The 22,509-nt window shown below is 40.2% G+C and overlaps 1 protein-coding gene across 4 annotated transcripts in view; it reads left to right on the forward strand.

Annotated features, from left to right (window-relative positions):
- Nucleotides 1–16,714: 16,714 nt before the first annotated feature.
- The window catches only part of MARK1 (microtubule affinity regulating kinase 1), a 143,029-nt gene continuing 137,234 nt past the window's right edge, over nt 16,715–22,509 (forward strand). For all 4 annotated transcript variants that reach the window (XM_010368083.2, XM_030937015.1, XM_030937014.1 and 1 more), the window contains exon 1: nt 16,715–17,415. In XM_010368083.2, coding sequence (XP_010366385.1) covers nt 17,365–17,415 — 51 coding nt within the window. In that variant the 5' untranslated portion in view covers nt 16,715–17,364. The remainder of the gene's footprint in view (nt 17,416–22,509) is intronic.

Raw genomic sequence — 22,509 nt, forward strand, 5'->3', positions numbered from 1 at the left:
TACCTTGGCCTATTTATAGCTGTGTGCTTTTGCTTGGAATGCTTTTACATAGATTGTCTCAGTATTTATACTGATATATGGTCTAGCTAGATAACACTGCACCTTTCTTGAGTGCTTTCTACACATTAAGCACTGAATTAGATGCTTTGCACTCACAGATCTGGTGGTATGAGTGTGCACCTGTGCAGTTGCACAAGATGCTGGCCTCAGAAAGGCCTGCATTTGATTTAATGCTCTGCTGTTGCCATCCATCTTGAAATTCTGGATAATTTTTGAAAAGGTGGTCCTGCATTTTCATTTTGCACTGGATCTCCATAACATGTAGCTGGCCCCATACAGGGGCTATTTCCTGTAATACGTACAACTACTCTATGCGTGGGACATACAATGCCATTTCACAGATAAGAAAGTGGGATCACAGAGTAATTTGCCAAGATCCTTAACCCACCAGAATTGGTCTTTTGGTTATGGTCTGTGCAACACCCAATCCTATGCTCCCAATCAGTGCTTCCAGGCGAATGTTTATCCCGGTGTGTTCACAGCCTACCTGCGTCAGATTCACCCAAGAAGCTTGTAAACATGCAGATTTCTCATAAGCAGGCTCTGCAGACAGGGCCAGGGAATCTGTATGTTGGTTCACTGCCCGGGTGACTCTCGTACACCATTCAAGTCTGAGAACTAAAGCCCCACATCAATACCTTTCAACCGTGTTTGGCCCCAACCCAGGTAAAAAATTCGTTTTACATCAAGATGCAGTATACACACACGACAAAAGTATCATAAGATAGTACTTACCAGCTGGGCGTGTTGGCTCACGCCTGTAATACCAGCACTTTAGGAGGCCAAGGTAGGCAGATCACCTGAGGTCAGGAGTTCAAGACCAGCCTGGCCACGTGGCAAAACCCGGTCTCTACTAAAAATACAAAAATCAGCCAGGCGTGGTGGCATGGACCTGTAATCCCAACTACTCAGGAGGCTGAGGCAGGAGGATTGCTGGAACCCGGGAGGCAGAGGGTGCAGTGAGCCGAGATCACACCACTGCACTGCAGCCTGGGTGACAGCAGCAAGACTCCATTTAAAAAAAAAAAGATAATACTTACCCTTACTATACACGAGACACTCAAGATTATCTTACTCTATTCTAATTCTCTTGTAAATGCCTACAGTGCTTCATGGTACAGATCACAAAGGTAATTTGAGGAACACAGTGGCTAGATGAAGAGGAAATATTAAATAAGGCTTGGCTGGGCTCAGTGGCTCAAGCCTGTAATCCCAGCCCTTTGGGAGGCCGAGACTGGCGGATCACAAGGTCAGGAGTTCGAGACCATCCTGGCTAACACGGTGAAAACCCGTCTCTACTAAAAAATACAAAAAGCTAGCCCAGCGAGGTGGCTGGCGCCTGTAGTCCCAGCTACTCGGGAAGCTGAGGCAGGAGAATGGAGTAAACCCAGGAGGCGGAGCTTGCAGTGAGCTGAGATCCGGCCACTGCACTCCAGCCTGGGCGACAGAGCGAGACTCCGTCTCAAAAAAAAAAAAAAAAAAAAAAAAAAAAAAAAAAAAAAAAAAAAAAAAAAAAAATTAAAGCTTGAGTCTGGCACGATAGAGAATCTAAGTCAAAAACACAGAAAGAAAGCTACTCTCCCATTTAGGATTGTTTAAACGAGAAGTCTTAAACTTTTTTTTTTTTTTTTAAAAACAGAGTTCTTTAAAAAATCTGACTAAAACTAGTGCCCCATTTTACAGAAAACTTCACATATACTCATGATTTCTTATATCTTTCAGGGGATCTCTAGATTTCCCTTTTTGGGGGGTGGAGTGGGGACAGAGTCTTGCTCTGTCGCCCAGGCTGGAGTGCAGTGGTACTATCTTGATTCACTGCAGAACCTCCACCTTCTGGGTTCAAGTGATTCTCCTGTCTCAGCCTCCCGAGTAGCTGGGATTATAGGTGGGGTGGGGGAGGGGGTCACGACGCTTGGCTAATTTGTGAATTTTTAGTAGATGGGGTTTCACCATGTTGGCCAGGCTGGTCTTGAACTCCTGACCTCAGATGATCCACCCACCTCGGCCTCCCAAAGTCTTGGGATTACAAGCATGAGCCACCATGCCCAGCCTAGATCTCCCTCTTTTTCAGACTCTAGATAAGTGATCCTTAATTTAATTATAGCTCTATACAGAGGCAGAAGTCCAAAGTGGATGACCTCACTGAATCCTCATTACATCATGGTGGGGGAGGGCTTGAAGTTTCAGGGGGTTATTTTCTTTTAGCTTTAAAGTCATAAAGACTGATGCCCTTTGGCCATTCTTCTTTATTTTCTATTTATCTGATATCACAGGAATGCAGTCATTAGAGAAAAATGTTGCCAAAGGATAAGGATGGCTGCTTAGAAGCATTTTTGGAGGCAGCCAATGTCATTTGTGAAGGTGGCAGAGGCCACCAAAACAAAGGCTAGGAAGGAGGACAAATGCACTTCTAGAGTCCCCAACTCTCTTGGGCCTCCCTGTCTCTGAACCAGGGACTGGGGCATGGAGGACCTGGCATTCCATGGCAAATCGCAGGGATCTCCCCTACTTAGCCCAGGAGTGATGTGCCACTATGGCATTTGGACAAGCCTAGACTATTTAGCTTTCTTTACCAGAAGACTATGTCCATTCCCAGTGATTAAGGAACTACTCAGATCATTTCCGGACTTGAGATGAAGACACAAAGCTGGGAAGATGCTCTGGATGCTCAAAGATAAGATGACATTTCTAAATTGCCAGCACTAACCATGCTCTAGTCTTGCATACTCCTCTATGCATAGTCAATGAACTATGCGATCAGTATTAAGAACATTTTGGGGTAAAGCACAGGAGGAAGTGATGGAAAGAGAGTTCAGGGAGAGTACATTCGAGCAGAGTTACTCAAAGTATGGTCAGTCCACACACTGGTGCCAAACTCGGAATTGTTCATTTTGGTTCAATGATGAACTGAGTACCCACTGAGTGTTTAGAAACGTATAGAATTTTGAGACTTCCTGGCACACTAGCCCATCTCCTCCCTCCCTTCCTTCCTTTCACCTCCTGGGAAAAAAAAAGAAAAAAAAAAAGAAAAAGAAATGTAGAGAACTCGACAGAGTAATTTTAGGTCTGTTGAATCTAGTAATAAATTTAAGCTTTTATTGTGTATGTCTACATTTTTAAATGGTTTTTTAATGAATTCATTCTTATTGCACTTTATGAAGGTATAATTATTTGACAGGTTTGAAATTTGGGAGGAAAACACCTGGCCCCTCAGCACAGATGATGTTAAAAGCAGTATTCTAAAGAATCATACATATATTCAGAAGCCTAGGAAAGGCATTCAAAGATCAGAACTATGAACCTTTCCCTCAGAATTGGGCCACATATAAATTCATGTAATTTTAAGTGGCATTTTTGTCACCATCTAAGAGGTCTGTTAGGAATGATCAATTTGCTATTCTGGTGACTTTTCTTATTATGTCACATAGATATTGTGGTTTTATCAGAAATAGAAGAAAGTGAGTACTTTCAAACCTATATTTATAGTTTGCTGGGCCTTTGAACATATTTTATAAGCATTTACTATGAGGTGAGAATGGCTATCTCCATTTTAATAAAGAAACTGAGGCACATGGAATGACCATAATTGAGATGCGTTGAAACCAGGAAGCAGGCCCAGAGTTCCTGTCCTTCCATCATCTGGTATGGCTTAACATCCAGACCCTGGGCTTCCTCCCCAGAGGAGATTATGGGGGTTGGGATTGTGTTCGTTTATTGTTTAAAGCTCTTAGTATCACGAATAAATAGTCTATAAAAATAATAGGCAGCAAAGAAAAGCAAACATATTTCTTTAGCAATGCATTAAAGTATCTTACAAAAACAAGTTTCCACATGCTGAACTTTTCTTTCACTACAAATAGTTGTGGTCTTTTGTTGGGAAAGAATCTCAGAAAATGCACAATAATACATTTCAACTAAAAATAAAGATTGCATTCCCCTCTTAAGGAAATAGAAAGTCTGTGTGTGTGTGTGTGTGTGTGTGTGTGTGTGTGTGTGTGTGTGTTTAATACTAGTATTTATAGACCTAAGGGAGTGAGTGCTGCTAGAATTCAGAGAAGCCCAAAGATGAGAATTGAATGGTCCCATAGGGAGAAACTACTGAGGAATTGAAAAAAGCAAGTAATGGTTCCCAGCATTATTTTAAAGCCATCTCAATAGATGCTGATGGTTCTACAGCAAGTAGCAAAATTGTGGAAAGACAACGTTCACCTATGAACATACATAGCTGAATCCTTAAATATTTTTTCACATGAATGATTCTTCAGTACTGCAGAAAACTTTGTTTCAGTCAAACAAAGCTACTTGTCATCGCCCATCCACAGCATGCTCATTCTTGCTTCCAGGCCTTTACCCATTACATTCTTTTTGGAGAATGCCTGATTCACTTTACTTATATTTGTCCTTTTTGTCTTTTAAAACACAGCTTAAAGCTCTGCTCCTCCAGAAAGTCTTTTCTAATTAACACATGTAACTGACTCAGTCATTCCTTTGTGGCACCAATCTGTACATTTTATACTATATTTCTATGCAGGTATTTTGCTTTATAGGTGCTTTTGGACCTGTGGGGTGTGTGTGTGTGTGTGTGTGTGTGTGTGTGTGTGTGTGTGTTCAGGTCTTGGTGGTGAAGTGGCAAGATGTGGTGGATAGGCGTCTGGTCTACTTAGATTGTGAGACTCTTGAAAGCAGGGACAATTCCTTCAGGTTGTGGTGGAGTCAGACATATTTCATAAGTATGTGTGACTTTAGGCAACTCCCATAGGATTGTTGTGGGGATTAAACAACATGACAAACGTGACCTGCAGGGCACCCGGTAGGTGTTCAATAACAGAAGTGCTCTTTTTGTGATTCTAGTACAAGGCTCAGTATGGGAGCTCTTCACTCCAGATTGCTAGTCTTCATGGCTATTGCTATTGTGGTTGCTTAATAAAAATAACCTACATTTATTCTTCTGGGAGAGTTAGATGGTCATTGAAACTAATGCTGGCATTTAGGACACACCTTGTCTTTCACTAACTACTTAACTTCTTTGGGCAGGTTGTTACAGGCATACTTCATTTTATTGCACTTCACTTTATTGCCCTCCACAGATACTGCGTTTTTTACATATTGAAGGTTTGTGGCTACCCCGCACCAGGCAAGTCTATCAGCACCATTTTTCCAACAGCACGTGCTCACTTCATGTCTCTGTGTCACGCTTGAGTAATTTTCACAGTATTTCAAACTTGTTTCTTATAGTTGTATCTTCTATGGTGATCTATGATCAGTGATCTTTGATATTACTATTGTAATTGTTTTGGGGAGCTACAAACTGTGCCCATATAAGTCGGCAAACTTAATCTATAAATGTGTGTGTTTTGACTGCTCTACCTACTGGTCATCTCCTCATCTCTTTCTGTCTCCTCACTCCCTCCTATTCCCTGAGACACAACAATATTGAAACGAGACCAATTAACAATCCCACAAGGACCTCTAAGTGTTCAAGTGAAAGGAAGAGTCACATGTCTCCCACTTTAAATCAGAAGCTAGAAATGATTAAACTTAGGAAGGCATGTTGAAACACCAGGTATGCCAAAAACAAGGCTTCTTGCACCAAATGTTTAGCTAAGTTGCAAATGCAATGGAAAAGTTCTTGAAGGAAATTAAAAGTACTACTTCAGTGAACACATGAATGATAAACAAAACAGTATTACTGCTGATATGGAGAAAGTTTTAGTGACTGAATAGAAGATCAAACCAGCCACAACATTCTCTTAAGCCAAAACCTAATTCAGAGCAAGGCAGTAACTCTCTTTAATTCTATGAAGGCTGAGAGGGGGTGAAGAAGCTGCAGAAGAAAAGTTGAAGCTAGCAGAGGTGGATTCATGAAGTTTAAGGAGAGAAGCTGTCTCCATAACATGAAAGCGCAAGGTGAAGCAGCAAGTGATCCAGAAGGTCTAGCTAGGATCACTGATGAAATGGCTACACAAAACAACAGATTTTCAATGTGGAAAAACAGCCTTCTATGGGAAGAAGATGCCATCCAGGGCTATTACAGCTAGAGAGAAGAAGGCAATGCCTGGCTTTACAACTTCAAAGGATTGATGACTCTCTTGTTAAGGGCGCATGCAGGTGGTGACTTTACATTGAAGCCAACACCGGTTAACTGATCTGAAAATCCTAGGGCCCTTAAGAGTTATGCTAAATTTACTCTGCCTGTGTTCTGTAAATGGAACAAGGCCTGGATAACAGCACATCAGTTTGTAGCATGATTTACAGATGATTTTAAGCCCACTGTTGAGACCTACTCCTCAGAAAAGAAGATTCCTTTCAAAATATTACTGCTCACTGAGAAGGTACCTTGTCACCCAATAATTCTGCTGGAGAGGTACAAGTGGATTAATGTTTTTTTCATGCCTGCTCACACAACATCCATTCTGCAGCCCATGATCAAGGAGCAATTTGGGCTTTCAAGTCTACAGGCATATTAATATCTTGTAAGGCTATAGCTACCATAGACTGTGATTGTTCTGATGAATCTAAGTAAAGTAAATTGAAGAGCTCTGGAAAGAATGTATCCTTCTAGATTCCATTAAGAATATTCATGATTCATAGGAGCAGGTCAAAATATCAACATTAACGGGAGTTTGGAAGAAGCTGGTTGTAATTCTCATGGATGAATTTAGGGGTTCAAGACTTCAGTGGAGAAAGTAACTGCAGATGTGGTGTAAATAACAAGAAAACTAGAATTAGAAGTGAAGCCTGAAGATATGACTGAATTACCACAACCTCATGATAAAAGTTGAAGGCATAGGTAGTTGCTTCTTATGGATGAGCAAAGAAAGTGGTGTCTTAGAGAGATCTACTCCTGGTGAAGATGCTATGACATTGCTGAACTGACAACAGTGGATTTAGAATATTAAATACACATAGTTGATAAAGCAGCAGCAGGGTTTGAGAGGATTGACTCTAATTTTTAAAGTCCTGCTGTGAGTAAAATGCTATCAAACAGGATCATCTGTTAAAGAGAAGTCTTTTGTGAAAGGAAGAGTCAATGAATGTGGCAAAGTTCACTGTTATCTTATTTTAAGAAATTGCCACAGCCACCCCAGTCTTCAGCAACCACTACCATGATCAGTCAGCAGCCATCAACATGGAGGCAAAACCCTCCACCAGCAAAAAGAGTACAACTTGCTGAAGGCTCCAATTACAACTTGCTGAAGAATCTGATGGTATTGTTTTTAGCAACAAAGTATTTTTAAGTTAAGTACCTTATTTGTTTATTCATAATGCTATTGAACACTTAATAGATAAATATAGTGTAAAGATAACTTTAATATGTACCGGGAGACCAAAAAATTTGTGTAACTTGCTTTATTGTGATACTTGCTTTATTGCAGTGGTCTGGAACTGAATCTGCAGTATCTCTCAAGTATGTCTGTAGCCCACAAGCTCTCTCCCAACCATCAACATGGCAAAATTTCTCTCCACTTCTGCATATAGGTGCCTTTCCCTCTTACCATTCCTCACAACACATACCCTCTAGGCTGTATGTTACATGTTTTTACTATTTCTTTCCTATTTCTAGTTTGCTGTTTGTCTTAATTCTGATCTGATTTCATCCATACAAAAACATCAGGCAAGCTACACAATACATTTTGTCCTGAATGCTGTCTCTATGGCCAGACCTGATTTTATTTCACATTTATAGCCCAGTAAGTTCACATTTATTCATATATTTTTATGTCCTTAACACTCCTCTCCATGTCTCTGTTGCACTAATGTTCTCACACTCAGAAAGCTACAGTGGTTTTTAAAAGTGGAAACGAAAAGAAAAGGGAGATATGGATGTGGGAGTCAGCAATCATTATGCAGGTGCCTGTTACCCAGAAATGAATGAAAAGAAGCCTGGGTTCAGGGCTGGAGGGCCTGGATTTCCAGATCAATTTGTCGTGGAATATATGCCATAAGACAAACCTTTTTACCTTTTGTGCCTGGGTTTCTTCTTTGGGGAACGGGCTAAGAATACTTGTTGGTTTGTAAGAATTTTAGGCTGAATTACTGGAGATGATATAAACAGAGGGCTTTAGAAAACCCACATAAACTTTAGCTCTTAATAAAGATGATGATGATATACGTTGATGTTTCTGTATGAAGCCTTTTCTTTATCTTTCTTTGCCGCTAGTGCCCTTTGGACAGTTATCAATTAACACTGTATTTTGTTCTTTAACTTTTCATGTTACTCTATTATGACTGCATGTTCCTCAACTGCATGCACCATATGACCACCTGTAGAAATGATTGTAAAATCATTAGTACAGATCCTAAAATAGTTACTTTTCAAGATTTTATGCTTGAAAAGAGGCTGTCATCTTTCATTGTTTTAAATGCTCCTTTAAGGAATGATCCAGTTTGATGAACAGAAGAAAATACTGTTATTTTTACTATTACATGTCTGTTGTTTGATCAAATATGGGATTATCCAATTCAGTTATCCATGCAGTTCATCAAAGTTGTTTCCAAACAGATTATTCTTAAAAATAAATCATCAAAAGACAAAGATTTACCACCACTGAGAATATACAAAACATCAAACTACAGGTTCCAGAGCTCTTGCATAATAAATTCATAAAGTGTAACATCACGTCATTGTATTAAATATACGCTTCCTCAGAGTGACTACTTTGAAAGTTCATCTCAAATTTTGCTATACAACTCTTGTTGTATTTATGTAAAAATTTTGGGAGGCCAAGGTGGGTGGATCACGAGGTCAGGAGATTGAGAACATCCTTGCCAACATGGTGAAACCCTGTTTCTACTAAAAATACAAAAATTAGCTGGCTGTGGTGGTGCACGCCTGTAATCCCAGCTACTTGGGAGGCTGAGGCAGGAGAATCGCTTGAACCTGGGAAGCAGAGATTGCAGTGAGCCGAGATCACACCACTGCACTTCAGCTTGGTGACAGAGCAAGACTCCATCTCAAAAAAAAAAAAAAAAAAAAGTAATTGCAACATGTTAGCATCATACCTCACACCTAGTGCATCTTAGAATAGAACAGAACTCATAGCACATGCTCAATAGTATGCAACTGATTGTGGCTTATTGTTAAGAGTTTGATATGACAGAAGTAGATAATAAAAGAATGGTTAAACATATTACAAATGAAGTACACTTTTTCGTATGTAAACAAACCTGGATTCTAGCCACAGTAATCTTCTGAGATGCATATTCTATGATTGTAATGCTTTTGAAAGGACACATTTATAACTTTAGAAATTTAGATACTTGTTTCAGTACTAGAAAAGGAAGACATTAGTAAATAGTGGAAAAAGTTAATATGGGAGTCTTGGCAATTGAGTTCTTAAGTAATGGATGGCAAGTTCCCAATAGGTGACTATACAGGGTCAATTTGGAAAGATTAAGGGACACTTAACCTGGGTTCTTCACTTATGAGTGGCAATATACTAAAATCATCTGAAAGAAATTCAGGATCTGAAAACATATGTTCAAATTCAGACAAATGATTAAATCTACTATTCATTCATCTGCTTAATTAATTGAGCAACTCCCATATGCTAGGCACTGTGCTAGGCATTAGAGATACAGTATTGGACTGAATATTCACAATTGCTTTATTTTAGTCATTATTATAATAGCTATTAAGGAAAAGTAGAATATACTACTAAAGTAATAGGGGGCTTGGGTTTTATGAAATGGACAGGGGAGAGCATTCTAAAACTTTCTTTATCTGAAAAAAAGTACTGCTAAAATGGTTATAATCAAGCTGTTTCTACTATTACAGAATTACAAAGTTTACACATCAACTTTGATAAACTGCATTGGTAATTAAATTGGATAATCTCAAATTTGATTAAATGGTTTCAGTCTGCTGAAAGGCTTTTGCTTAGGTTATAATGTAGACTCCTATTTACCATATGATTTTTTGCTGAACTACAAAAATATTATTTAGCACTAACAGAAATAGAAAACTATCAGTTATAGAAGATAAAGCAGTTCATAATGATGAAATGTAGTAAGTGTACTGGTGTCAATATAATAAAGCTGGTGTAATATTACAAAATGTAGATCAAATATAAGTCACCTGCTCAGGAAGTCATCTTTATTATGGTTTTCAAGTACGTAAGCTAGTTGTGGAACCAGTTGAAGCTGTTTATACAAAAGCTTATTGGAGAAAGGCCAAAATATTGAGGCAGAAAGCAAATTACTATTGGATTGGAGACTAGATCTAGCTGCTGTAATTCATTAATTTTTTTTTAGAAAAGTTAAACCTGGGTGCTTGTGTTTGTTGAAAGAGTAATATAATTAAGACATAACAAAATGTTATTTGTATAATGGGAGTCTCTGTTTTGAACTGTCTAGACACTGAAAGTACCTATAAAAATGTGAACTTCATGTGGGTGGGGATTTTTGTCTATTTTGTCTACTGCTGTTTCTGAAGAGCTTAGAATAGGCCCTGACATTAACAGAGCTATATATTTTTAAATTAATGAATGAATGAAAAGCAAAGTAAAAAATGGTGTCAATATTTACGTAGAAAAGGAAGAAATCAACAAAATGTCGGTGATGTCACATTTAACATAGAAAAAAATAATTTAAAAGCATTGAATAAATTGAGTTTATATAAAGAAACTACAAAAATAAAATTTTTATATTAATAAGGTAAGTATAAAAACATGACGGAACAATTCACTTAGCGTGTCATCTAGGAAATCAAATATTCAAATTGCAAGTCTATTTAAAAGGGCATTGAACTACATTATGTGTAATTTGTAGTCACAAATGCCAAGTGAAAGACAACCAAATTCCTACTTTAGGGAGGCTACCATAAGACTTTCAAGAGATTGTTTTGCTTTCTATGTGACTTTACAAAACTACAGTATGGAAGGTACAATAATGTGGGTATAACTATACTGATACATTTATGAACTCATATGCAACCATTGTTCCTTTGAGATGATGCTATGAATGTTGATTTTCACCTGCACTTTTCCAGCATTGCTAAAGACCAGTGCATAACTCACTGCAGTATAACTTCCATGTGTCTTGTTCTTTGTTCTGCTGTGCCAACTTGCACTGCCAACTGATGCTGTGACAGTCTGCTGAAAGGCTTTCACTTAGGAAGAGCCACCCAATTTCTGGGGACTGTTCCCTGGGGTTGACCACCAGCTCTATTGCCTCTAGCGTTTCGTTGTCATGTCATTCCATTTTTAATTTTTTAACCTACTTTTGAAGTGTTTCCTCCTAACCAAGTACAGTACACCTTGGTTTATGCAGATATTCATTTAAAAGACTTATTGAAATATCAATGATCAGCAATTCCTATGTATGGATAAAAATGAGTAATTACAGTAAAATCACAGAGCAGTAAAATTAGTGGCACTATGGTAATCTGTAGGAGACAGAACAGAGTCACTTTGCTACCCAGTCAATAACATTTATTGGGAAGATACTTTGCATACTATGTAAACTCTTCTCTACTCCCAGTTGTAGACTTTAATTATCCTCCTATATTTTCAATTCTCCTATATTTTCAATGATGCTTCTTAGAAATTTAAAAGAATGTGGAAGTTCAGGAGAACATACAAGTCAACAAAAGTCATTTAGGAAATTGGGTATCTACTAATTGCTAAGCACTCTTCTAGGTTCGAGGCAAAAATAAATAAGACATATTCCCTTCCTTTTCCTAGTGCACAGTTGGATAAGGGACCAGCCAGGTACACAGTGCAAGGACAGCAACAGTAGAGGTATGTCCAAGGTACAGAGGTAGTGCACAGGGAGTGATTAATTAACTGTGGGTGTGGGGAGAAATAGCGGTGTCAGGATAGGTTTTGAAAGGAAGGTTTTTAAAGATCAACTCTGAGGCCATCAGGCAGGAAAGAGGGGAGGACATTCCAGGAAGACAGAACAGATGACACAAAGGCGTGGAGGAGTCAAGCAATATGGTGTGTTTGGGGAATTCCAAGCAAACCAACATTGCTGAACCTAGAGTGCTTGTGGGAAACAGGAGAGTAAACAACTCTTGGAGGTTATGTTTGTGAGGTGTGGAGTGGCACAAAAAAGCATTGTGGAGTGGCACAAAAAAGCATTGAGCTGATCCTTGCTTGATCTGACAGTTTATGTATATACTGATGACTATGAAGACAAGTATAGGTTAAATTATCACAAGGACTTTCCAGTCATTCTATGACAATATATACAATGTAAAAGGCAACCTCTTTATGCAGTTTTTAAAATACAATATATCGTTTCTTTTGAGGCTCTTGTCCATTTCAGTGATTCTACATTTTAAGTAGTGAACGTTGACACAATAAAAATTCACCTTACCAAAGACAGGCAGGCAATCAGGACCCAGTTTATTCGTGACAAGGACGGATTATTCTTTCCTGATGGACATTAACCTTGTTTCTCTTTAACTGAGACTGCTCTGTTACCTTACCTAACTGTCCATCCTGTAGTTTCCTGTGTGGTTAAATGAAAGATTATAAATAGCCTTGTAGTACCTAAAACAAAGTACACCATCAACAAATAATTATTGACTGGCCAAGTCTATCAGACGTTGGATACATCTAAAGCACATGTGCAATTTTAAGAGTTTACTATTAATCTGCTGAATCTGTCACATTTGATAAATTCTTTGTTTACAAATGACTACAATCTGTTAATGCTCATTTGTATGAATTCAACATGTTTCCCACTTTGCTCTTTAAAAAGAATGCTATAAGGTTGACTGCTGCTAACTATTAGGTGAAGACTATTCCCCTAGAACAGCACAGCTTGGCATGTGGTAGAATGGTACCCAACAAGGGTTTATTGGGTACCACTCTACCACAGAATGAATTATTAATAGCTTATAATCAAGGCCTTCAATTCTTTTTTTTTTTTTTTGAGACGCAGTCTGGCTCTGTCGCCCAGGCTGGAGTGCAGTGGCCGGATCTCAGCTCACTGCAAGCTCCGCCTCCTGGGTTCACGCCATTCTCCTGCCTCAGCCTCCCCAGCAGCTGGGACTACAGGCGCCCCCCACCATGCCCTGCTAGTTTTTTGTATTTTTTAGTAGAGACGGGGTTTCACTGTGTTAGCCAGGATGGTCTCGATCTCCTGACCTAGTGATCCGCCTGTCTCGGCCTCCCAAAGTGCTGGGATTACAGGCTTGAGCCACCGCGCCTGGCCGGCCTTCTCTTCTTAAGCAACTAAGCCTTTTTATTCTCAGCTTTGACCATATGGAAAAGTACTGTCCAACAGAGATATAATGTAATGTAAACTACATATGTAAGTTTATATTTTTTAGGATCCGCATTTGAAAAAGTAAAAAAGAAACAGTTGAAATTGATTTAATAATATATTTTATTTAACCTAGTATATCAAAATATTAGCATTTTAATATGCAATGGTTATAATATTTATTAAGAGATATCTTACTCTCTTTTTTTCCTAAGTATTTAAAAATGTGGTGTGCATTTTATATTCATAGCACATCCCAATTAAGGTAATAAATTTCCATCGAAATACTTGATCGGTATATAGATTTTAGAAAATTTACAGTTGAAAAGGTAGATTCATATACTTAACATACTTTCAAACATAACAAAATTTTTCAGTCACTGAATCAAATCGGTTTTTAAGTGTAAATTATTTGAAATTAACTCAAATTAAAAATTCAGGCAACATGTTAAGAGTTCAGTAGTCACATGTAACTAGTACTGGACCCGGTAGTTCTAGAGAATTCTACTCCATAGGGCTGACGGTAGGCAATGCTCTTTTCCCACTTTTCACTGTATTTTTGGCACTTTTTAGATCTTTATTTCCCTTTTGTTTTGTCAGTACTTCAATTTTCTTCTGAAACTTTCATTACCCTAACACATTAAGTTAGGAATCTGTGAATTGAACATGCCACATTTGGTTAATAACCCAAAAGAAAATTACTCAAAGCCTTAAAATATTCCTTTTGTCATTTCTCCATAGTCACAGGCACAGAAGCTATATATAGTAACAAAAAAATTTTGCTCATGAGCATTTTCATTTTTAAGGACTAGGGTTAAACAGTATTGACTCCATCACAATAATGCCTCGTCATTTTTTTCCCTCTCCCATGTTTAAGGATCTATCTACCAATGCCATTTTAAGGGGACAAGAGCTCATGTAGAGACAGACAGTAATTCCTTTTGAAAAACATACTGACTTTTTTTTTTTTTTTAACCTGGGCAAAGTTCATTTTCACTTAGTTTTCACTACATACCAAGCTTAAAACCATAGATATTAATAAGGATTATTTGAATGGCTTTTTTTTTTTTTGATAGAGTTGTTCTATCCAAAAAAACAATTTGGCTAACTAGAATTTGGTTAGTTAGAATTATGGATTCGAGCTACCTAGTAATGACTCTCTTTGATAGAAACGTTCTTTGGAGATTGACTTAAACAATAAATATCCCTTATTATTATGTGATATTCTGTAAATTTCAATATGTGAAATAGTGAGCATTGTGTAGAAAATAGAGCTAAAGAATTTGTCCATGGCTTTTAACAGACACTTTAAAATCTGTGGAAGCCACTGTGCCAGAATCTGGGGCTCTCCTTTGAGCTCTGTCTCGAATTAGCCGTTATATCTTAATGGGGTGAACCTATGGTTTCTGTGACTGGTGCAAGATTGAACAGCACCACATATTCCAGTTATCTTCTTCTGTATCTTATTAACCTGGTGCATCTGTGATCTTGAACAAGTTAACTTAGTGGAATTTTGTAAAATGGAAATAAATATGCCTGTCAGGGTCACCATGATTATAAAGATAGAATAACATGTGAGTACACTTTGAAGAGCAAAATGCAAACTACCAGCTGAAGGAATGATTCATATTCCAACGGGGCTGAACACCTTTTCACAGATACTTGTTTATTGCTAGGTTAACTCAGGTACTATTGCAACACTGGGTACCCTTGTGTGGCTGCAGCAGTCAATGGTGCCGCTGACACTGGTGGCAGCCCCTACAGGCAGCCAGTCGCAACAGTTAACCAGAAAATAACCAGAAAAATACAAGAATATGCCCTTGCAACTTCAAAACATCTTGGTGATTCAGGATTTTCTGCAGAGGGAATGTAAATACTTGACATTCTCAGTAACACATCATAGTTCAGGATGCAGCATTGCAGTTCCGCCGCCTGAATTCTGTTTGAGAAGTGGTGATGACCACCAAAGGGATCTTTTTTTTTTTTTTTTTTTTTTTTTTTCATTTGATTTGTGAAATTGGGACGTGGTTACAAGAGAAAATGCTAAAGGAATAAGTACATAGATGGTGTTCTAGAAGTAAATATAGACTGGGTGAGAATTGTTTCTTTCCTCAAAGGATTTTTGTGTTTGCTATTTTTAGGTCTTTTGGATTTAAAATGATTTAAGGGTCAAGTGTTAACTTTTCAGAAACAACTTTTAATGAGTCAGGATAAAAACCATCTGGTGCAGGGGTTCTTCCTTCAAGGAAATTCAGGAGAGACGAGAAATTTCCCACCATCATAAGGATTCCGTTGGAGGCTTACTTAAGTAGCTCAACAAATGAATGTATCTACTCCTATCTTTCATTCCTTTTGTCTTCCTGCCCATCCACGAAAGGAAGTGAAAAAGAAATGTTGCAAAGAATAGAGAGATGATAAGGTTTTCGTTCTAGAGGCTGAATGTGCAAAATGTAAGCTCTCAAATGAGATAGAAAAAAAAAGCATCCTTGCTTATAAAAGGCGAATAGGTCCTGGACAATGCACTACAGACGCGGATGCCTGCAGGATGTCATGAGGCAGGTGGGTGGAAGTGTGAGGAAGCCACCTGGAAGAGGGAGGACAGGGCCCAAATCAGACACAGCTCTCCATCCTCCCTAAACAGGCTCGCCTAAGTGACACTTCCTTGTGTCCCAGGAAGTGACGATCAGCCAGTGTAGATGCTGTGACTCGCGGGTCTCACCCACGCCGGGGGTGCTGCGGGGCGCCCAGAGCGACACGTCTTCCGTCGGCCCCATTCCCGAAGAGGCCGCGCCGTCGGGGGCTGAGACCCACTTGCACTGAGTCTCCAGCCACCCCGCTAGGCTGCTGGCGCTTCTAGGGGCTTTTGCGCTCCTTGCCAAACTCTGAGGGTGACCCTGAACCTAATGGCTCCCTAGAGAAGGGGACTGACAGAGGGCTCAGGCGAGGACAGGGATTGAGAAAGCGTGGAAACGGGGGAGGAGGAGTAGAATTTAAGAATGGTAAAAGTCCCGAGGTAGGAGAAAAGGAGGGGTAGGATTCAGGGTAGGATTGAATCCAATTCTTCTCCAATGAAACGGACCAAAAAAAAAAAAAAAGAAAGAAAGAAAGAAAGAAAGAAAGAAAGAAAAAAAAAAATGCCACTTATTCACATCAGCTCTCCCACCCTCAACCCGGCAAAAACCAAACACGAATAAAAATAAAACCACCAGAGGCTCTTAGACGACCGTAAACTCTGCGGGTGGGGCACGAAATAAAAATAAACACAGGGACAGGCGGGCAAGAGAGCGCGGGAGGAGGAGGAGGAGAGGGAGGAGGAAAAGGAGGAGGCGGCCCCGCATCCCTAATGAGGGAATGAATGGAGAGGCCCCCTCGGCTGGCGCCCGCCCACCCGGCGGCGGCCGCCAAGTGCCTCTGGGCGCTGCGTGCCGCGCCCGCTGCTCCGCGCGCAGCCGGCTCGGGCCGCTCCTCCTGACTGAGGCACGGCGGCGGCGGTGGCTGTGACCGCGCGGACCGAGCCGAGACATTCGCGCCGGGGGCTCCGGCGCCGCCGCCGCTGGGCCCCGGGCGCGTGGATGCGGCTGGGCCGGGCGGCGCCGCACACCTGAGGCGGGGAACTGGGCGCGGCGCGGGCGACGCTGTCAGGGCCGCGGTTCCTGACGCCCAGGCGCTCGCCAGGACCAGCCAGGCAGTGATTTGAGGCACCGGGTTCACCTTCACCCATGGCCCGGAGAGCCTAGCGGGGCTCGCCGCCGCCTCCCGGCTCCCCTTCCCCGCCTCCCACCCCTCAGCGCCGCATCCTGCCAGCCTCGACGCCCCGCCAGCGCCGGGCAACCGCCTCGCTCGAAGCCCTCCCTCGTTACTGTCCGCGTACCCCGGCGGCGCCACCGCGGGAAGCGGCTCCCCCTCCTCTTCCTCCGCGTCCTCTTCTCTCTCTCCCCCGCCGGGGCCGCTTGTTGCACCGCTCCCCGGCCTGCGGGAGCCGCTCGCCCTGGTCTTGTGCTCGCGTCCGCACCCCTTTCCTGTCGCCCCCGGGGCCCGCACCCCAGCCGGGCCGGCGAGACCCCGGCCAGACCCCGCTGCCCGCACAAAATGTCGGCCCGGACGCCATTGCCGACGGTGAACGAGCGGGACACGGAAAATGTGAGTAACCGGAGCCTCTCTCGGGAGCGGTGGGGGCGAGACCCTCCTCTGATCCCCACTTCACTCGCGCTTGGGCCGCCCCCCGTGCCTCCACGCGGCCACCCGGGGCAGGGTCTCCACCTGGAGCCCGGCATGATCGTCACCCACAGCTCAGCCCTATTCTTCATTCCAACCCCATTTCGCTTGTTTCCCCTCAAGGGTGAGGGTGGGGAACCGTAAGTAGCGCCCTCTCGCTCGGAGGTGGTCCTCCAGGAGCGGATGGGGTGATGGAGGGCAGAGAGGCAGAATGGGATGGCAGAGTGGGCAGTCAGGATTGCTTTATTTCTACCTCTGCATTCTGTGCCCCCACCCGAATGAATGCTTGCTTTACAATAGCAGACGAGCCGGCTACCTCTCTTGCTTTTCTGGATCTTTCAATCCTTTGCACCCTCCCCTCCTCCCCCCGCATTGCCCCATGACTTTGCTTTTTGTAACATTGTGTCCACATTTTGGGTCATGGGCCCCAAAGGGAGAAGGATGGGAATGGAAGTGGAGATGTGTGCGTATTTGTATATGAGTTTATCTTGCTGTGACACTCTTAGTAGAGATGAGTAGAAGAATTTCACGAACAGCATCTATGGCCCTGGGGTTACAGCAAAATGTTGAAAAGCCACATGAAGCCAAGGGCTTTTTAATCTCTTCCTTAAGTCAGTGATAATGATGCAGGGCAGGTTTTACTTTAAATATCTCTCCTCCTTCTTGAAGTGTCACAAGGTGCACATCTTTGAAGGATGGATTTTCTATGTCTTTGATCTGATTGCCCTCAGGAGCTGTTATCAAAATGCAGATGTCCCTGGCTTTTAAGCTCTTGAAAAACGAAAAGAACAAGACCCCTTGTATTTCCACCTTCTGAAAAGTACAGTTTTGTGTGTGTGTGTGTGTGTGTGTGTGCGCGTGCAAGTTCCTTTGTGGGAAGGTTTTCTTGTTTTTTTTTTTTTTTTTTTTTTTTTTTTTTTTTTTTTTGTTTAAAATACTCAAGACCTGTAAATAGGGCTTGGCTGATTTTCCGACTGATTTTTAAGGACCTAGAGGGGTACTAAGTTTTGGTCAACTGTCCAGACCTCTGTCTAGTTATCTCATCAGCCGTCCAGCTTTTGATGTACCACTGACTTCATCGGGTTGGTAAAATAAAATAACGAAACGCTTTGGTGTTTTTAGACAAAAGGCATGAGAGAAAGGATACAAGCTCACTTCTGAGTTGTTGGAGGGGGTATAAACAGATGATTTCATCTTAGGAGGGGAGCACAGAAATTTAATATAATTATACAAAGAAGAAATTCCAGTAAGAGACCATTGTTAGAGGACCTGTGAAGATGTTTCAGAGTATGCTTTTGTCTTCTCTAGCGCCGTGCATTTAAAATGGGAAAGATAGTGTAAGGCTGCTGCTATCATAGATTAGAATCATTTTAGTACAAATCAGATTAGTTCATCTGCATCATAACTATTTTAGAAAATATAATTGATACACAGTTTTGATTGAGAGATTGAACAAGGTCAGAGAAAAAGATGGATATTTTGGTTTAAGTTGATTTTAAAGCCGAGTTGGCACGGAATTTTTCTAACAGGACCTCTAAAAAAATGCCTGTCATTCAAGAGTGTGAATGAAAAGTAAGACAGATGATAACCTTTGTTTTTATTAGCAAATTACTGTATGTGTTAACCCAGGAAGAATGGAAAAATACATTGTTTTTATTTTCTTTTAGATTTTTATAGCTCTTCTCATACTTGTATGAATAAGGTACTTCATAAAGACATGAGATATAATTATAGAAATATGCGTTAAGGAATAGTACAAAATGCAGCTTCTCATGTAAGAACACACAAAAAAGGATTTTAAAGCTAAGCAATAATAGTATGATAAATTTTGTTATGAGTACCTTCTGAAAATGATTATGTTGTGTAAACTGATTTGCTGTTTCTAAACATGTTATTTCAAAGTCACTTTTATGGTCTTGTGCCTTATTGTGTTGTACATAATGATATCTCCGTTTAGCTTACTCTACCCACATCCTTATTTTCTCCTAATTGCTATGGAAAATATCTGTTATATGACAACTGTCAATAAGTATGCACTCAGCACATTCGTTTGTTAGGTAAAGGGTTGGGAAGGGGATAGAGAAGTAGTGTTTAAGATCTCCCACCCCCACCCCCGCAAGGAGCTTACAGAAATAATAATCCCCAACAAATAATGTATAGTAGAAGACATTGTGTAAATAGGGCTAAATTGGTTTATAGGTGTTATAGGTGTTTATCAAAGAGGCCACCACTGATTGCTACTAAATCACCATTGGTGACTCTCTTTATTCTGTAGTTGGTAGTAAATGGCATCATCCGTTTTTACTTCTCATCCATGAAATAAAGTAACAAACCTGCTTGTTAGCTAATATATTAATGCCAGTATGGCAGTCAAAATGTATGTTTGTTTGTAGTTATTTTCAATTACATGACATATTTTTAAACTTTTATATTCATATGACTATTAAAGTGTTCTAAGTCCTTTGGTGTATCAAGGATGCTAACCAAAAACATTTTATTATCCTTAGAAATTAAAATCAACAAATACAGTAATTTAAAACACCATCTTGATATTTCGTTGTCATTTGCAGTTAATATAAACATTTCTTTGGTCATCCATATAACGTATTTGGATTTTGTCTCCTTGGGAATATATATAATATCTACCCTTCTCAGTGTCACTAATATATATTCAGGATAAATTAAAAATCCCAAAAGAGGACTATTATAGCACTGATCTCTTATATACTACTACTATATATAGTAGAATGAGAAAGCATTGCTTTTCTCTAAGGACAGTCTGTGTACTTTTTCAGGAGTATTTTCTTTGATGAAAGATCTGTGTGTGCCTTGTTAACAGGCCTGAATGGGCTAAATACAACAGGACAACCAATGATTAACTTTTAAGGCAATAAACACTTTGTAGTAAAGTAAAAAAATACGTGTTGCAGATAATATAATCAATGCAAAATGTGTTTGATTTTAGATTATAAACAGTAAGTCCAGAAAAAGTAAAAAATATTTTTCGTTTTTTCTTGTTAGATTTTATTTGAATAATTCCACCATGGATGTAGACAATATATTATCATTACTCTTACGTGTTTTTGAATGAAACAATAAAAAAATTTTTAGTATTTGGGAAAAACTCTGATTATGCTAATTATTAATGGGTCAAAAATGCTCAGCCTAGCTATCTTGATGAAATTTTGATCAGTATGAAGAAAACTCTTTTGACTACTTCTTGGGAGGTTTTAAAATTGAATTCGGTTCGATTAAAAAGTCTTTGAAACCCCGTCTCTACTAAAAATACAAAAAACTAGCCGGGCGCGGTGGCGGGCACCTGTAGTCCCAGCTACTCAGAGGCTGAGGCGGGAGAATGGCGGGAACCCGGGAGGCGGAGCTTGCAGTGAGCCGAGATCGCACCACTGCACTCCAGCCTGGGCGACACAGCGAGACTCCGTCTCAAAAAAAAAAAAAAAAAAAGTCTTTAACAAAAAAAGACTCTTGATGTTGAGTCTTGTAATATACTGAAATTCATGGCGGTGGTTATAATGATTACCTATTGTAACTAAGGTTGCCATCAGTAGTTTGTCCTGTGAGAATCATTGTTAATGGCATGAAGAAGCAAGAGGAAAAGCATACCTTTGCCACTACCCTTGGATTTTCTCAGTATCCTGTGCATCCTTCACATGTCACAGTACTTATCACATAGCATCTAGTTGCCTGACTTTGTCTCCCTTAGTCTGTGTTGCCAGTGCCCAGCACAGTGACTAGTATTGGTATATAAGAAATCAGTGCTGTAACACCCCTTTTGAATTTTTTCATTTATCGCCAAAGTATATTGGTGACATTGGTGAGGGTAGACATTACGTATTACAACCTGAGAGGCTGAATGAAGCCTTCAGAGAGAAAATTTAGTGACCTACCCAACGTTAATAATTCTATCCTTCAAGGTTAATAATGAAAATCCGACAGCTTCCACTATTACTGTACTCATGCTATTACTTCTAGAACGTGTTTTTTTGTTTTATTTTGTTTTGTTTGTGTCTTAAAGATTTTAGAAGAGTGACTCACGCCTCTAATCCCAGCACTTTGTGGGGCCGAGGTGGGAGGATTGCTTGAATCTAGGAATTCAAGACCAGCATGGGCAACATGGAGAAACCCTGTCTCCACTAAAAATACAAATATGAGCTGGGCATGGTGGTATATGTCTGTAGTCAGTCACAGCTACTACAGAGGCTGAGGTGGGAGGGTTGCTTGAGCCCAGGAGATCAGGGCTGCAGTGAGCCAAGATCACACCGCTGCACTCCAGCCCAGGTGACAGAGTGAGAACCCTGTTAAAAAAAAAAAGAGAGAAGATTTTAGAAGAGCATATGAAGTGGAATAAGATCCTTTATTAGAGGAAGAACAGGATATGCCATCCTTATCCCTACTTCTGAACCTTTACTGTTTCCTGTGTGGAGTGCCTTGCACTTGTCCCTTCATATCAAATTTACAAATCCTTTATGGCTTGCCTCATTGTTTTAACAAGACTTCTGAAATGATTGCAGCTAATATTGTTGTAGCTGAACAGTGGTGGATGTATATAGTCCACATCACTGGTCTCTACAGTGGGTGTGCCGGGCAATACATTGGAAGAAGAAATGTATTTAATGTCTATCACTTCACTTTTGACCTACATGCTATTATTACGTCTTCTTTTTTTTTTTTTTTTTTTTTTTAATAAAAATCCAGGTCGTATAGAATTAGACACATGATTTTAAAGTTGTTATTGTTGTTGTTATTATTTTTCTTCTTCCATCTCATTCTTTTCTTTGGGGGTCATTTTCTCTTTTCCTGATGAATATCTTTGGAAGTTCTTTTGGTGAAGGATTGTTAGTCATGAACTTTTTTAGATCTGAAGACATATTTTGCCCTAATTCTTAAAAGATAGCTTTGCTTAGTCTGTAACTCTAGGTTGATAGTTTGATTCCTTTCACCACTCAGAAGGTAGTATTCCGTTGTCTATTGATTTACATTATTTCTGTTCAGGAGTCGTCT

The sequence above is a fragment of the Rhinopithecus roxellana genome, chromosome 8 (assembly GCF_007565055.1).
Source record: "Rhinopithecus roxellana isolate Shanxi Qingling chromosome 8, ASM756505v1, whole genome shotgun sequence".
In the NCBI taxonomy this organism is placed as follows: domain Eukaryota; kingdom Metazoa; phylum Chordata; class Mammalia; order Primates; family Cercopithecidae; genus Rhinopithecus; species Rhinopithecus roxellana.